An 18,069-nucleotide genomic window follows, 5' to 3' on the forward strand; every position below is an offset into this window, starting at 1 on the left:
CCCATCTACTCGCAAGCTGAACAATCTGCCTCAACAGAATTCAGGGCACCTCATGCCTAAAGATTTATCGTTGTTTTCTAACTTGGCCCTGGCTGCATGACTCACAGACCTGAGCCACCATGCCCAAATTAAGAATTTAGGAAGATACCATTCTACGTTCTTAGCACACATTAAACTTTCCCATCGCCTCCAAGTTCAATATAGCAAATAATAAATAAAAGAGATCTGCACTTTACTGTCCAGGTCCCCAATCTTACAGTGTGATCTGCTAGCATCTGTGGGACTCTGTAGGGGTCCATGTTGTCCTGAGGGCAACATGACAGATTTTTAAATTGAATGGGAGTGTTACATTATGAACAGAGAGGTGTGCTTCATTATTTTCTTCAAGAAAGCAAGAAACACAGCTACTTTTATTAATGTCTGTGATATATTTACTATACTATACACAAGTGGTTCTCAACTTGCGGCCCAATCAGCACACAGCTGTGGCCCATGTGACATCCTCAGGGTCATGCAGGTAGTATTGCATGCGGCCCACAATGGTAAATAGGTTGAGAACCACTGCTATACACCAACTATAAAGAACTCAAAGAAGACCGCACACCACAATTTACCCAGGAATTTAAGGATATCATCAAATCCTTCCCCAAACAACTCAAAGAGAAACTCTACAACCTCATTCCCCCCAAATCCACCCCAGGGAACTTCTATATGCTTCCCAAAATACACAAACAAGGGAACCCAGGCAGACCCATCATATCTGGCCACAGCACTCTGACTGAAGGAATATCAGGACTCATAGAACCCATCCTCCAACTACTCACCACACAAAGGGCCAGCTTCCTCCACCACACAACTGACTTCCTCCAGAAACTCCACAACGTTAATAACCTCCTCAGAACACCATTCTTGCCATTATAGATATCACCACCCTATAACCAACATCCCTCACAATTATAGCATTGCTGCCTGCCTCAAATATTTACAAGATAATGGACAACCCTGAGATATCCACCCCAAACACACCATCAAACTCATCCATAACAATTTTACATTCAACAACAAACACTTTGTCCAAACCATGGGAACAGCGATGGGTAGTAGGATGGCTCCACAATATGCCAACATCTTAATGGGACACCTTGAGGAAGAATTTCTGGACAAATGCAACACAAAACCAATGATACACCTGAGATACATTCATGATATTTTCATTTTCTGTACCGATGACATTTATTCCATCATAGATTTCCACAACTTCAATAACCACCACACATCCATCAAATTCTCTCTAGAACCCTCCCACACTAGCATCAACTTCCTGAACACCACAATCAGCTTCAACAATGGAACCCTACAAACAACTATATGCAAGAAATCCACACATAATCACACCTGCCCTCACAGACCTAGTAACCACCCAAACACACCAAGAAATTTATCTACAGCCAGGCACTCAGATACCACAGAATAGACTCTGAGGAGAAAAACTGGGATATACACCTTAACACACTTAAAACTTCCTTCCCCAAACTAGGACACTCCACCAGAGAAGTAGATCACATCATGGAACAGGCCACCCAAGTACCCCGAGAAAGCTGCTTCCATACAGAAATAAAAACCCCTCCAACTGCACACACCTAGTTGTCACTTACCCTGTATAGGTTCCAGTGTGGGGTGTGGTATCATCAAACAATTACAACATATACACAATGGGGACCACATTCTGAAAGAAACCTTTCCTGAACCCCCTCTTTTAGCCTTCAAACAACCCCCAACCTCTCCGAGCTCATCATCAGAAGCAAGCTCTCCACAGACTAGGATATACCAACTCAAAGTGGCAGCAGCCCCTGCCAGAACAAGAAATGCAAAGCCTGTAGGCATATCTCCACTGCTCTGATGATCAACATCCCCACAACATACCTTTCAAGATCCATGGGTCCTACACTTGCCTATCACAACATGTGGTTTACCTCATCCAGTGCACTAAATGCCCCAATAGCAACTAAGAGAACAGAGAGAGGGAGGAGCAAACAACTGTGCATATCTCTATCAGTGTTATAGAGGGCGAACAATTTATGAGTTTGCCCTGCATAAGCTTTATATAGGGTAAAACGGATTTATCTGGGTTTAGACCCCATTGGGAGTTGGGCATCTGAGTGCTAAAGACAAGCACACTCCTGTGAGCTGTTTTCAGGTAAACTTGCAGCTTTGGGACAAGTGATTCAGACCCTGGGTCGGTGTTGCAGCAGACTGGAGTGTCTGGCTCAGCAAGACAGGGTGCTGGAGTCCTGAGCTGGCAGGGAAAACAGAAGCAGGGGTAGTCTTTGCACATCGGGTGGCAGCTCCCAAGGGGGTTTCTGTGATCCAACCCGTCACACTCTCAAATGAACTCTCACTGAAAAATGATAAAAGACAAAAACACTCTATCACCTAGGGGTGAACACTTTTCACAATGCGATCACTCTGACCTCCCAGTCCTCATTCTCAAAGGAAATCTGCACAACACTTTCAAAAGACAAGCCTAGGAACTTCAATTCATAACGTTGCTAGACACTAAAAAATACCGACTGAATAGAGACACTGGATGACTAATGGGGTGTTAACAGGCCACTTCACCTTGAATGATCCCTTGAAATGTGTGTTAACTACTTATGCTAAACAATCTGTTCCACCTTGTATTTAGCTGTGACACTCTGAGGCTATGGCTACTCTGGCACTTTACAGCGCTGCAACTTTCTTGCTCAAGGGTGTGAAAAAACAGCCCCCTGAGCGCAGCAAGTTACAGCGCTGTAAAGCGCCAATGTAAACAGTGCCCCAGCACGGCTCCCAGCGCAGTAAGCTAATCTCCTCATGGAGGTAGAGTACCAGCAGCGCTTTGAAGTTTCGAGTCTAGCCACGGCCTGAGTACATTTTCCAGACCTGAAGAAGAGCTCTGTGTGACTCAAAAGCTTGTCTCTCTCACCAACAGAAGTTAGTCCAATAAACAATATTACCTCACTCACCTTGTCTTTGTGACACACTTGGCAGAGAAAGAGAGAAAGGAATGTTTAATAATTTGGGACCAAATTTTGATTTGGTAAAATAAGATTTTTATAAAACATAAGGCCAATAAAAACATTTCCAGAAAATTATTCTTTTTGTTCTTATTTCTTGTTGATTCTTTTTGTTCTATTTTTAATATAAATTCCAATGGAAACAGATTAAACCAAAATTCTTTGAAGATGTGCTACCTCCTCAGGCATACAAACTATGGATTAGGCTATCAGCTAGACTTTGACCTGGTCTATGCTTTATAGGAGCAATTTTGTGTCCAGAAATAATTGCATCTGCACTGACCTGCAAGGGGACACTTTACAAGATAGACTTCAAACATCTCGTTTGTGGGTCCCAACAAGTGATTAGATTATCTAGAAATGTTTACTCTTGTAAAGATGGAGGCTGGTCCTGAAAATCTGCCCCTATTTAGAAAATAAAATAATTTTTAAAATATAATTTTACATGTAACTTAGGCCCAGTCCTATATTTGGTTTCCCATGGTTGGATCCCCACTCCCATGTAGATCCAGTGGCAGGATTGGAGCCAGAGGTATGAATATATTTTTAATATAGTTTTTAACCTGGGTGTCCTTTTAAAAAATGAAAAGGAGATACACACTACTCTGTCAACTAATGTTTCTCTAAGTACCACAAAAAGTCTTTATCAGCACATTACAGGCATCACATTACTTTTTTAGGCTGAGCTACAGGATCACGTACTTAAAAAATATCCCCAAAATGAAAAATTGTTTCCAAGGCTGTGCTAATTTGGTTGACTTTGTTTTCAGAGAAATTCTGTCACAGATGTTTTTCAACAACATTAATCCCTTTACAAAAAGCTGCCTGGCTTCATCATGCCTACCAGGAAATTTCTGTGAACATCTGTCACCTTTCTCATAGCAGGTCTCTTTTCCCTATTTCCACAGAAAAAGTGTAATTTAATCCTCCCTCCTTCTTATTTTGATTTCTCAGCCACTTTCTTTTGTTTGTCTTTTATTTCAACGTCCATATTACATTCTAAACTTGGAGGAACTTTCTATTAAGTTTTATAGAGAAAATTTGCACACCATACCTACAGAATGGGAGACTATATCCTGAAAAGCGGTAACTCTGAAAAGTATTTAGGGGTCATAGTGGACAAGAAACTCAACATGAGCGCCCCATGCAATGCTGTGGCAAAAGGGGCTAATGCAATACATGGATGTATAAGCGGGAGAAACAAGTAGTAGGGAAGTGATTTTACCTCTGTATATGGCATTGGTGAGACTGATACTGGAATAGTGCATACATTCCTTGGGTCAACATTTTAAAAAGGATGTTGACAAATTGGAGAGGGGGCAGAAAAGAGCCACAAAAATAACTTTATGGTTGCAGAACAGCTTTACAGTGAGAAACTTAAGGAGGTCTACGGTAACTCCTCACTTAAAGTCATCCTGGTTAACGTTGTTTCGTTGTTATGTTGCTGATCAATTAGAGAACATGCTCATTTAAAGTTGCGCAATGCTCCCTTCTAACGTCGTTTGGCAGCCGCCTGCTTTGTCCACTGCTTGCAGGAAGAGCAGCCCATTGGAGCTAGCTGGTGGGGGCTTGGAACCAGGGGGACCGGCAGCCCCCCATCAGCTCCCCGTTCCCCTAAGTTCCCTGTGCGGCAGCTGCCCAGCAAGCCTGCTGGCAGTTCAGCTGTCCCTCCCCCCACTGCCATGTGCTGCTCCTGCCCTCTGCCTTGGAGCTGCTCCCCGGAGCCTCCTGCTTGCTGTGTGTGTGTGTGTGGGGGGGGATATGAGAGGGGCTAATGTCAGGGTATCCCCCTCCCCCCTGCTCCTGCACCCCGCTTACCCCATCCATAGAGCGGGGCGGGGGGAACACGACAGGGCTCAGGACGGAGGGAGCTTGGGCAGCATCTGCTGTCTCAACTTGCTGATCTACTTAAAAAGGCAATGTACTTAGAGTGGGGTCAGTGTACTTAAAGGGGCAATGCGCATCTCTCTCTCTCTCACTCACACACACGGTGTGTGTCTCTGTCTGCCATGCTGTCTCCCCTCCCTCCATTCGTGCTGCCTTGTAGAGTGTGAGGCTACGTTAACAACAATGGGTTAACCCTTGAGGGCTCAGCCGATTTCTAGTTCATCATTTAGCAGTAAAACATTCCCTGGGAAATATCCCACCCTCTGACTTCACCACCTCAACCAAGCTTCACAATCATCATCGCTGTGTACCAGTATTAAATTGTTTGTTTAAAACTTATACTGTGTGTGTATATATATATAATATAGTCTTTTGTCTGGTGAAAATTTCCCCCCCACTATTTACATTAATTCTTATGGGGAAATTGATTTCGCTTAACATCGTTTTGCTTAAAGTTGCATTTTTCAGGAACGTAACTACAACGTTAAGCGAGGAGTTACTGTATCTGTTCAGTTTATCAAAGACCAAACTGAGAAATGATTTGATCACAGTGTATAAGTACCTTCATAAGGAGAAAATACCTGGTACCAAAGGGCTTTTCAGTATAGTGAAGTAAGGCATAACAAGAACCAATGCCAATGCCCGGAACCTGAAGCCAGACAATCTAATCAGAAATAAGGCACACATTTTTAACAATGAGGGTGATTAACCTCTGGAACAAATTACCAAGGGAAGTGGTGGATTTCCCATGTCTTCAAATAAGACGGGCTGCCTTTCAGGAAGTTATGCTTCAGCCAAAACCACAACTTATTGTGCTCATTACTGGAATAACGGGATGAAATGCAATGGCGTGTGATACACAGGAGGTCAGACTGGACAATCTTGTGGTCCCTTCTGACCTTAAACGCTATGGCTCTGCAATGTAATTCAAAGTTTCCCTTCCCTTCTGCTTTGATGTGGCAGGAAAGTGGTTAAAATTTGAGTGGCATTTCCAGTGGGACAGCTGTTGGAATGTTCACTCATCCCTGTGGAGAGAGGGGAAAGCCAGTTCTTCAGTTACTGTGGTAATTATGAGAACAAGTCATAAGAGAGAGAGATCTGCAAATTAAAATTTAAAAATTAATTGACAAGATTTTGATGGGGACAAAGCTGTCTTTTCCTTGCATACAATCCCTAAGGGATAGATGGTAACTGCTGTGTAATGACATACTAATTAATTAAGAAAAAAAGCTTCTGTATGGCTTTGATGGGACTGGTAGAAGAGCAGGATGATACAAATATCTGCAGGAAGACTCTTGGCACAGCCAGACTCTTTTGCCTTTTGGGGGGCGGCAGCAGGGGTGGTGGTGGTGGATACTTTGTCTTTTAAGCTTCAGCAGCAAGCCTTTATCTGTGTTATGGACAGAATTCTGCAGTTGATCCCAGTGGTTAAGGGACAGCTTGTAACTGACTTTGTGGCTATGCAAAACTGAGAAGATGGAGAAAGGAGTTACTCCCAGCCCACGGTATAGACACAGTCAAGTTTCTTGCACTCTTTGGGTGAAATTCACCTCTGTGCAGAAGGCCAGCAGAAGGCTGAACAGGAAAAATCCAGCTTTTTCCCTCTAGCCCTGGGCTGGAGGAGGCATATTCAGTCGCTCTGATAGGATGGTGCATGCGCAGTCTGGTCAGCACTAAGAACTAGGAGAGGCTGGGGCATCCGAGAGGGTGGAATCTTTAGAGATACACCTCTACCCCGATATAACGGTGTCCTCGGGAGCCAAAAAATCTTACCGCGTTATAGGTGAAACCGCGTTATATCGAACTTGCTTTGATCCGCCGGAGCGCGCAGTCCCCGTTTCCCCCCCCGGAGTGCTGCTTTACTGTGTTATATCCGAATTCGTATTATATCGGGTTGTGTTATATCGGGGTAGGTGTTAAGCTCAGCAAATCACTACTGAGCACATGCAAACTGTGATTTCTCAGAGACTTATTACTTGGCCAAATTTAGGCAGATTTCCATGGGGCTGGCAAAAAGGCATATCCTTCACCCACTACCAAATTTCAAGTCCCTGCTCCAAAGCCTGAGGATGCTAGAGCTGTTCAAAGAAAAGGTCACCAGATTTTTTTTTAAGATGAGCCAAGCAGCCTATTTTTTCCTAACATGCTCAGAAATGGCAGAACCATTTTGGACAACATTTTCCAGAAGAATTGAGTCTGAATACAGATGCCCAGCATGTAAAATTTCAGCCTGAACAGTTAAAGTTGGACAAAGTTATAAGCAACTGAAAACAGTGTCATATAATGGGACACACTGGGCAATCTTAATAATAGACAGAGCTACCAGTCCTGTCTAAAATACCTTTACATAACTTTGAAATTTTAGTAAAGATAATCTTATTAGAGTGGGCCAAATAATACTATAAACTAAGTAAATATTGTAAGAGAGTGAATGGTTCTGGAGGCTGGTGAAGGGACGCAGGTTTGACTCTGTCCTGCATTAGTAATGACTGAAATTGATACCATTTGATTACTATTTGGTAGTCCAAGTTAAGTTAATTATTAATAATACTCAGCACTTGTGTGGTACTTTATGCACTAATAAAGTACTAATAAATGCAGGCTATCACAATCAGTTCTCAGTCAATAAGTGTCTGCATCACAAGACCACCTCCACAAAACTTAAAGGAGGCACCATAAAAACAACAGTCAGACAAACAAAAAAAACCCTCCATTTGCTTCTGCTTAAGTTCTGCAAAATTCCCATGGACTCCAATGGGAGCAGGAGCAAGCTCTAAAAGGGTCTAGAGACCAGGGCCGCCCAGAGGATTCAGGGGGCCTGGGGCAAAGCGGGGGAGCGGACATACTCACCGGGCGGCGCTCCGAGTCTGCAGCGGTGGCGGGTCCTTCAGTCGCTCCGCGTCTTCGGCAGCACTGAAGGACCCACCGCTGAAATGCCGCCAAAGACCTGGAGCAACTGAAGGGCCCGCCGCCGCCGAAATGCCGCCGAAGACCCGGACTGCCGCCGGGTAAATAAAAAGGCGCCTCTAGCCAGGAAAGGAATTGCCCCACTTGCCCCTCCCTCTGGGCGCCCCTGCTAGAGACTAAGCCACACTCTCACAGAAGAGGCCTGCCAGTTCAGGGTTGAGACACAGAGGCAGAGCAGCATGGGGAAATTTGTCCTGCCACTGGTTATGCTGTACTTGTATCAAGGTGAAATAGAGGATTTGAGATGGAGAGCTATTAAAGAAGAGCACCTTTACACTAAATTTTCTGAAGAAAAAACAGAAAATTATAACTTCTCCATTACAGGCAGTTTCAGAAGGCAGCCTTCTGGTAAATCCATGTTTGCTATTTTCCATGTGTATTATGATAATCTTTGTATTCCATTGGCAGTCCACACACAATGCTGCTGCATTTTCATTTTTCCTCATGCTGTCGTCAGAAGGCTCCAAGAAAAACAAACAAACAAAAATAACTCCAAACCAAACCCTAACCAAATAACCAAAAAACAAACAACAAAAACCCTGCAGTGCCTCACTAGTAGTATCCAAAGGTTACGTTCTTTCCATTTCATTTTTATTCCAGCTATACAAAGAAAAAGTTCTCTATGTCTAGACTATGACCAATTTTACAAAAATAAATTACAAGAGTTAGCTGTAATCCACCACCAGGAAAGTAAATTTTGTTAGTAATTTTGTAAGAGTGAGTCCTATCTCTTGCCAGGAGTACCGCTGGTGACTTACTGTTGGCTACTGCCCATAAACGCTCTTCTTGGAATTGCAACATCTGGTATGTAAAGCCCATTCCTTCTTCCCCAATGAGGTATTTGCTGGGAACTCTGACATCTTCAAAAAAGATCTGTGCTGTGTCTGATGACCTCATACCCATCTTGTCTATCTTTTTAGCAATGTGAACACCTAAAAATAAAGATGGATTAGGAAGGATACTGGGAATAAGAGTCTAGGGTATATAATTATACATATTAATTTAACAAAAAAAAGAGTTCTGTACTAATGTTTGCAAATTTGAAAATTTCTATGCTTAGGCTACAATAAAATCCTAAATTTAGGAAAACATGAAAGTGTCTTAAACTTAACCACAGCATTTCTACCCTGTAAGAACACCACTATTTTAAAATGGGAAATCAGAATTCTCATAATCCTAAAGACCTTACTTCTCATAATCCTAAAAAATTAATGATTTGCTAGTAGAAATGGCCTTTATTTTAATGGACTTCTAGAAATCTAGCAGTATCAGGTTAGCTGTTATGTTATTTTATACTGTACACAATGCAGAAATTAGTGTAACTTTTTGAATGACAGCACTGTAGTAAAGGCAGTAATAGATATTTAAGAATATAAACATTTTATCTGTGTATTTTGTAACCTATGAGTTATCTTTCAATTATATGAGCAGTTCCCAATTCATAAGTATCTGCAAATTAGTCTCACATTAACTCATTTTCAGCATTAGTGAAATTAGGTCCAAGACTTTCCTTTCCCTCTCTCAGTGTACTATGTTGCAATGATAGCATTTTTCTGGAAAGAGGGTACTTGTCTAGTCAAAACTGTCTCTCTCTCTCCAGTGACATTAAAAAGTCACATTACATACATATGGAATACAATGGAGGCTTTCAGCAACTAATACCAGCTATTCTCTCATTTTCTTCTGCCAGCTAGCAGTGACTATTTTGCAGCTGGCCAGTTAGATTTAAATCACTTGAAATTAATCCCCAAACAGTGTCAAAGGCATAGAGGAATTTTTTTTCTTTTCACATGAGAAAAAAGAACATTTTTGCCTCTGGTAGTCTTGAGTGGCATGAAAATGTATATGGCTCATTACTTAACCCTCCTGAGAGCATCACTCTTGACTCTTTATTAATTGCTCTTTTATGAAAAGAGTTTAAGCATCAGAGGTCAGGGAAAATGCGGTTTGGTCCACATTAAAACCCTTATTCTCACTGTTGAGCCGCCATAAAAGCAATCTCACTGAAGTCCCACACCTCATCAAGGTGTGAAATTTATTCTTGCACAGATGGACCAATGCGCCACTTCAGAGGCGCATATGCATTAGGTGGTGAATTTCACCTAACATATATAAGATTTGCACAATCTAATTTCAAATAGCATCTTCTCTACAACTATGGTATCTTGCCAGGCTGTATCATTCACTCACTCCAACAAGGAGATCCAAAACTAAACAATAGGAAAACTCCTCCTTTTTTTGGCATATAGAGAGTGGATGAGCTTTACTCCAGGAAGTGGGCTCAAATCCATAATTTTATTTAGCGTTGCCTAGTAATCCATCTCCATAGCAGACGTGATGTCAGATTAGGTTGAAATAAATGTTGTGCTCTTCCAACCACAGAGTTAGCAGTGGCTTGTGTAACATTAAATGACAAACACTATGTTAATGCAATAGTAAAATTGCATGGTTAAGCAACCAAAGCTTTAGAAATGATAAAATTAAAATTGAAAGCATTACCTTAATGTTCCCACCTTATGTATTAATGCACAATCTTTATTTACACACTATGATTACACACTATGATTCAAATAATAGCATTTCTCATATGTATTCTTTATATAACAAACACATATATTACCATCTTGTATTTTGTTATTGTATTATTATATATGTAATATCTTGTATTATGTATTACTGTGTGTATAGCTAACGAGGCCACAAAAGTATTTTTTATTAAAACTGCACAATATAATATTTGAACATATCACAGATAAAATATTGTATACTGTTATATAGTAATAGTGAAAATGTGCTCACATATAGGGGCGTATATTTAAAATTACAACATAAACACTTTCAGTCACTATGTTTCTTCAGTTATGATTCAAAAATACTTCTTACTTTAAATAATTTACTTAGTAAAACTAAATACTTAGCCCCAAGAAATATACATATGTTTTAAATGTTCTTATGGAGAAAAAGCATTTGTAACTTGTGCATCTATTAATATACTGATAACTTTCTAATTAGTAGTATATAAGTATAAATTCTGTGCTGTAATTCTCTCACTAAAGAGTTTAACAGTGTTTTTGAAAGATGAAAGGCGAACATAGAAGTTTACAGTTTCTATGCCCCAAAGCTCCATGTATTCTATAAATATAAAATAATAAACACTATATTGTGCGGAGTGGATGTAGCTGAACACCATTTTGGGGGGATGGGGTGGGGTGGGAGTGGGGGAGGACCAGAATCCAGGACAGCATTTGTGAACCCTCTCCAAGATTAAAACACTGGATATTATGATATTATTGTTCAGAGTTTTGCTTCAATCTGTTTTTAATGATGTTTTGCAAGGTATTAATTTTGTCCTTGGCAATTACTTAACTTATCTGTTTCCACAGTAGCTTATAAACTACTCTAACAGAAGCTTATTGATAGACTTTTTAAAATAATATTTCTGGCCAGAAGAACCCTTTATGTTACAGTAGCTTTGGCATCAGAGGCTGAAGTCTGCAAAATATTTAATTTCCTCCCTTTGTCCCTTTCTGTTCATTCATTCATTCTGTACCTATCATTTAATATTTCAGAGTGACATAGAATCATAGGACTGGAAGCGACCTTGAGAGGTCATCTATTCCAGTCCCCTGCACTCATGGCACGACTAAGTATTATCTAGACCATCCTTGACAGGTGTTTGTCTAACCTGCTCTTAAAAATCTCCAGTGATGGAGATTCCACAACCTTCCTAGGCAATTTATTCCACTGTTTAACCACTCTGACAGTTAGAAGTTTTTTCTAATGTCCAACCTAAACCTCCTTTGCTGCAATTTTAGCCTATTGCTTCTTGTCCTAGTCTCAGAGGCTAAGGAGAACAATTTTTCTCCCTCCTCCTTGTAACAACCTTTTATGTACTTGAAAACTGTTATCATATTCCCTCTACGTCAGTGGTGGGCAACTTGCAGCCCATCAGGGTAATCAACTGGCGGGCGTCAGACTGTTTGTTTACATTTGTACGGCCATCCGCAGCTCCCATTAGCCAGGAACGGCGAACTGTGGCCACTGGGAGCTGCGAATGTAAACAAATGTAAACAAATGGTCTGGCAGCCCACCAGCAGATTACCCTGACGGGCCACATTCGGCCCACAGGCCGCAGGTTGCCCACAACAGCTCTAAGTCTTCTCTTCTCCAGACTAAACAAACCCAATTTTTCAATCTTCCCTCATAGGTCACGTTTTCTAGACCTTTAAACATTTTTGTTGCTCTTCACCGGACTTTCTCCAATTGGTCCAGATCTTTCCTGAAATATGGTGCCCAGAACTGGACACAATACTCCAGCTGAGGTCTAATCAGCGCAGAGTAGAGCGGAAGAATTACTTCTCGTGTCTTGCCCACAATACTCCTGTTAATACATCCCAGAATGATGTTTGCTTTTTTTTTTTTTTTTTGCAATAGTGTTACACTGTTCACTCATATTTAGCTTGTGATCCATTATGGCCCCCAGATCCCTTTTTGCAGTACTCCATCCTAGGGAATATTTGCTTGGTTACTTTATTTGACAAAGAAACACTGATTTGAGGACAGGTTACATTCTCTCCATAAGATTTTATATCATATGCTGTAAAACACAATAAAAAGAAAACTGTAAGAAAAACAAATCAGTGCTTTTACCAGGTAGGTTCATTGGTAGACATATAAGAGATTTATTTTGGTGGGGGGGTCCTTCACTGGAATTTGCCAGCAGGCACATCCAGTCAGCTTGACATCCTGAAGTAATCCACATTTTGCCACCATTTATGACATAGTCATCGCCTTTTCTTACTGCTGTTGTTTTGATACCTATTTAAAAACAAATGTGAAATCAGAGGTTCTTTTCACATGGGAGGGATCAGGTGATTGAAGTGTGATTGGTAGCGTTAGTCCCTCAGTCACATCAGCAGTCAGACAGCTAGCATTCACTCATTGCTCAACAACTGTTGAGAGTCATGGAAGCAAATGCTAAAGATACCATAATTGTTCATGTGCCTTCATTTAAGTTATATTTCAGATTAAAAAATACCAAGTACCACAATAGGATTGTGCACACAACCTTTACGTTTGAATGACCACTCTGCTCTACTGCATTTTAGGTAATCTAAAGGAAAAAGATGAATGAAATGAAACCAATGAGAAATGTGGGGAACCAGATCATCTAGGCCAGTGGTTCTCAACCAGGGGTGCATGTGCTCCTGGGGGTACACAGAGATCTTCCAGGGGGTACATCAACTCATCTAGATATTTGCCTAGTTTTACAACAGGCTACAGAAAAAGCACTAGTGAAGTCAGTACAAACTAAAATTTCATACAATGACTTGTTTATACTGCTCTCTATATATACACTAAAATGTAAGTACAATATTTATATTCCAATTGATTTCTAATTATTAGAGCTGTCAAGCAATTAAAAAAGTAATCATGATGAATCGTGCTATTAGAAAAATTAATCGTGAGTAATCGCACAATTAACTGCGCTGTTAAACAATAATAGAATACCATTTATTTAAATATTTTTGGATGTTTTCTACATTTTCAAATATATTGATTTCAATTACAACACCGAATACAAAGTATACAGTGCTCACTTTATATTTATTTTTTATTACAAATATTTGCACTGTAAAAAACAAAAGAAATAGTATTTTTTAATTCACCTAATACAAGTACTGTAGTGCAATTTCTTTACAATGAAAGTTGAACTTACAAATGTAGAATTATGTACAAAAAAATAATTGCATTCAAAAATAAAACAATGTAAAACTTTAGAGCCTACAAATCCACTCAGTCCTATTTCTTGTTCAGCCAGTCGCTCAGACAAACAAGTTTGTTTACATATGCAGGAGATAATGCTGCCCGCTTCTTGTTTATAACGTTACCTGAAAGTGAGAACAGGTGTTTGCATGGCATTGTTGTAGCTGGCATCGCAAGATATTTATGTGCCAGATGTTCTAAACATTCATATGTCCCTTCATGCTTCAACCACCATTCCAGAGGACGAGTCCATGCTGATGACGGATTCTGCTCAATAACGATCCAAAGCAGTGCAGACCAATGCATGTTCATTTTCATCATCTGAGTCAGATGCCACCAGCAGAAGGTTGATTTTCTGTTTTTGGTGGTTCAGGTTCTGTAGTTTCTGCATTAGAGTGTTGCTCTTTTAAGACTTCTGAAAGTATGCTCCACACCTTGTCTCTCTCAGATTTTGGAAGGCACTTCAGATTCTTAAACATTGGGTTGAGTACTGTAGCTAGCTTTAGAAATCTGATATTGGAACCTTCTTTGTGTTTTGTCAAATCTGCAGTGAAAGTGTTCTTGAATCAAACAACATATGCTGGGACATCATCCTACACTACCATAACACAAAATATATGGCAGAATGCAGATAAAACCACGGAGCAGGAAACATACAATTCTCCTCCAAAGAGTTCAGTCAGAAATTTAATTAACACATTTTTTTAAACAAGCATCGTCAGCATGGAAGCATGTCTTCTGGAATAGTGGTCAAAGCATGAAGGGGCATATGAATGTGTAGCATATCTGGCACGTAAATACCTTGCAATCCCGGCTCCAAAACTGCCATGCAAAGGCCTTTTTTCACTTTCAGGTGACACTGTAAATAATAAGTCGGGCAGCATTATCTCCTGTAAATGTAACCAAACTTCTTTGTCTTAGCAATTGGCTGAAAAAGAAGTAGGACTGAGTGGACTTGTTGGTGCTAAAGTTTTATACTGTTTTGTTATTGAGTGAAGTTATGTGACAAAAAAAAATTTCTACATTTGTATGTTGCACTTTCACAATAAAGCAATTGCATTACAGTACTTTTATGAGGTGAATTGAAAAACACTATTATTATGTTTGTCATTTTTACAGTGCAAATATTTGTAATCAAAAGTAATATAAAGTGAGCACTGTACACTTTGTATTCTGTGTTGTAATTGAAATAAAAAAAATGAAAATGGAGAAAAACATCCAAAATATTTAATAAATTTCAATTGGTATTCTATTGTTTAACAGTGCGATTAAAACTGCGATTAATCGTGATTAATTTTTTTAATCACAATTAATTTTTTTGAGTTAATCGCTTGAGTTAACTGTGATTAAATTGACAGCCCTAATAATTATATGGTAAAAATGAGAAAATAAGCAATTTTTCAGTAATAGTGTACTGTGATACTTTTATGTCTGATTTTGTAAGCAAGCAGATTTTAAGTGAGGTGATACTTGGGGGTACGCAAGACAAATCAGACTACAGAAAGGGGTACAGTAGTCCGGAAAGGTTGAGAGACACTGATCTAGGCTGCCCTAAAGTCAGTCCCACTGGTCACTGGAGTATTTCCCCTGCCTAAAAGAAACTTTGTGTGAAACAGAGCCACCGTAGTAACGTGGCCAAGGCTCCCTTATGCCTGATTGATCCTTGCTTGCCATTTGGAACCATTGGCAGCAGGTAAGTACAAGAGTAGCCTTATACCGGGGACCAGACACCCCGCCCCCAGGACTGGGTGAGCACAGAGGTGTCTGAAGGCCTCCTTTGCACCCCACATTCCGTTCCTCAGCTGCACTGAGTGTTCCTCCTCCTCTTCAGTTAAACAGAGAGACCTCTTAAGAATAAAAACAGATTACCTTTGATTTTCCAAAGTGTTATTCCAAGTGTATTATGCCAATCAAGTTAGATGATAAATAACATGTACCTAAGCAGAAAATTTAAGTCACCAACTATCTGCACCACTCTATCTCGAAATCAAAACCGTATTTAGAAAGTTCTGATATTGATTTAATTTAACCAGAAAGGCATTTGTTAAAATAATTAGTCAATGCTGTGTTTCCCCTGCTAGTTACTTCAAGTCAATTTACTTCCTATTACTGGAAATAAAACTACTGATGATAACAGTGAACTTTCCTACAAACACAGCCAATTTACTGGAAAGAAAATGACGGTGGATGGTACAGAGGGATTTAGGCATATCATTTCCATTACTGTTATTGGGACTAAACTCCCACATGTAACATTGAATAATGATCCTGGAGATATATTTGTCTTTAGAAATCAGAAATCAAAATGTAATCCGTGTTTTTGACAGAGCAAATATTCTAGAAACTAAACATTTTACATGGTTTTATTGACCAAGAAACTTCACCCAACATGAGATATAATCTCATTAGCCCTGTCTGCAGGAGAAATGTGTACCATTATAACTTCTACTACTTCAGATGAACCACTGTAGTTTGTAAGAGAGTTGTGTGTCTAAACTAACCATATTGGCCTGTGTAAATCTGTTCACTGTGTCCACAAACAGCGCCACTTCCAACCACTGCAGTACCAATTCATTGTGGGTTCCTCTCCCACAGGTCACTGAAAAAGGGTGTTGTGGGAATAGCAATCCATATGTGGAGATGTGATGTATCAAATTGTTTTTCTGCAAAGCTCATTCCATTTCATTGTTCAAGAGACAGGTTGCTTTATGCACTGAACAATGTAATGGCTTGTCTACATGGAGAGTTATTCCAGAATAGCTATTCCTAATTAACTATTCCTGATTAACTTCATGTGTTGGTGCTCTTATTCTAGAATAATAGTGCCTGAGGCCTGGTCTACACTACGAGTTTAGGTCGACTTTAGCCGCGTTAAATCGAATTAAGCCTGGACACGTTCACACGACGAAGCCCTTTCTTTCGACTTAAAGGGCCCTTTAAACCGGTTTCTTTACTCCACTTCCGACGAGGGGATTAGCGATAAAATCGGACTTAGGGGGTCGGAATTGGGGTAGTGTGGACGGAATTCGACGTTATTGGCCTCCGGGAGCTATCCCACAGTGCTTCATTGTGACCGCTCTGGACAGCACTCTCAACTCAGATGCACTGGCCAGGTAGACAGGAAAAGCCCCGCGAACGTTTGAATTTCATTTCCTGTTTGCTCAGCGTGGAGAGCACAGGTGACCACGCAGAGCTCATCAGCACAGGTAACCATGATGGAGTCCCAGGATCGCAAAAGAGCTCCAGCATGGACAGAACGGGAGGTACGGGATCTGCTCGCCATACGGGGAGACGAATCACTGCTGGCTGAACTCCGAAGCAGTAAACGAAACGGCAAAATATTAGAAAAGGTCTCCAAGGCCATGAAGGACAGAGGCCATAACAGGGACGCACAGCAGTGCCGCGTGAAAATTAAGGAGCTAAGGCAAGCCTACCACAAAGCCAGAGAAGCAAACGGAAGGTCCGGGGCAGAGCCGCAAACATGCCGCTTCTACGCGGAGCTGCATGCCATTCTAGGGGGTGCAGCCACCACTACCCCAACCGTGTGCTATGACTCCCTCACTGGAGAAACACACAGGGAAGCGGGTTCGGGGTACGAGGAAGATGAGGATGGAGAAAATGTAGATAGCTCACAGCCGCAAGGAAGCGGAGAAACCGGTTTCCCCAACAGCCAGGATATGTTTATCACCCTGGACCTGGAACCAGTAACCCCCAAACTCACCCAAGGTGTGCTCCCAGACCCTGAGGGCACACAGGGGACCTCTGGTGAGTGTACCTTTGTAAATATTACACATGGTTTAAAAGCAAGCGTGTTTAATGATTAATGATTAATTTGCCCTGGCAATCGCGGCCAGTACAGCTACTGCAAAAGTCTGTTAACGTGTATGGGGATGGAGCGGAAATCCTCCAGGGACATCTCCAGAAAACTCTCCTGGATGTACTCCCAAAGCCTTTGCAAAAGGTTTCTGGAGAGGGCTGCCTTATCCCGTCTGCCATGGTAGGACACTTTACCACGCCAGGCCAGTAGCACGTAGTCTGGAATCATTGCATAACAAAGCATGGCAGCGTATGGTCCCGGTGTTTGCTGGCATGCAGACAACATCCATTCCTTATCGCTCTTTGTTATCCTCAGGAGAGTGATATCATTCACGGTCACCTGGTTGAAATGGGGCAATTTTATTAAGGGGACATTCAGAGGTGCCCGTTCCTGCTCTGCTGAACAGAAATATTCCCCGCAGTTAGCCACGCAGTCGGGGGGAGGGGAGTTAGTTGGGTTTGTGCTGCATGTTAACCCTGAAACCGCAGCCCCTCCTTTTACATTGCAAACCCATTTTAAATGGCCAACCCAACGGGTGCTTGGTATGGGAAATGAGAGCACTACTGTTTGAAACCA

General features: G+C 41.1%; 1 protein-coding gene across 1 annotated transcript in view; it reads right to left on the minus strand.

Moving 5' to 3' along the window:
• Positions 1 to 18,069, minus strand: part of LOC135875084 (probable acyl-CoA dehydrogenase 6) — a 156,584-nt gene that overhangs the window by 6,957 nt on the left and 131,558 nt on the right. Inside the window, exons 5-6 of the mRNA XM_065400064.1 lie at positions 12,561 to 12,728; positions 8,669 to 8,842 (exon numbers count right to left, since the gene is read on the minus strand). Coding sequence (XP_065256136.1) covers positions 8,669 to 8,842; positions 12,561 to 12,728 — 342 coding nt within the window. The remainder of the gene's footprint in view (positions 1 to 8,668; positions 8,843 to 12,560; positions 12,729 to 18,069) is intronic.

Source organism: Emys orbicularis, chromosome 2 (assembly GCF_028017835.1).
Source record: "Emys orbicularis isolate rEmyOrb1 chromosome 2, rEmyOrb1.hap1, whole genome shotgun sequence".
In the NCBI taxonomy this organism is placed as follows: Eukaryota; Metazoa; Chordata; order Testudines; family Emydidae; genus Emys; species Emys orbicularis.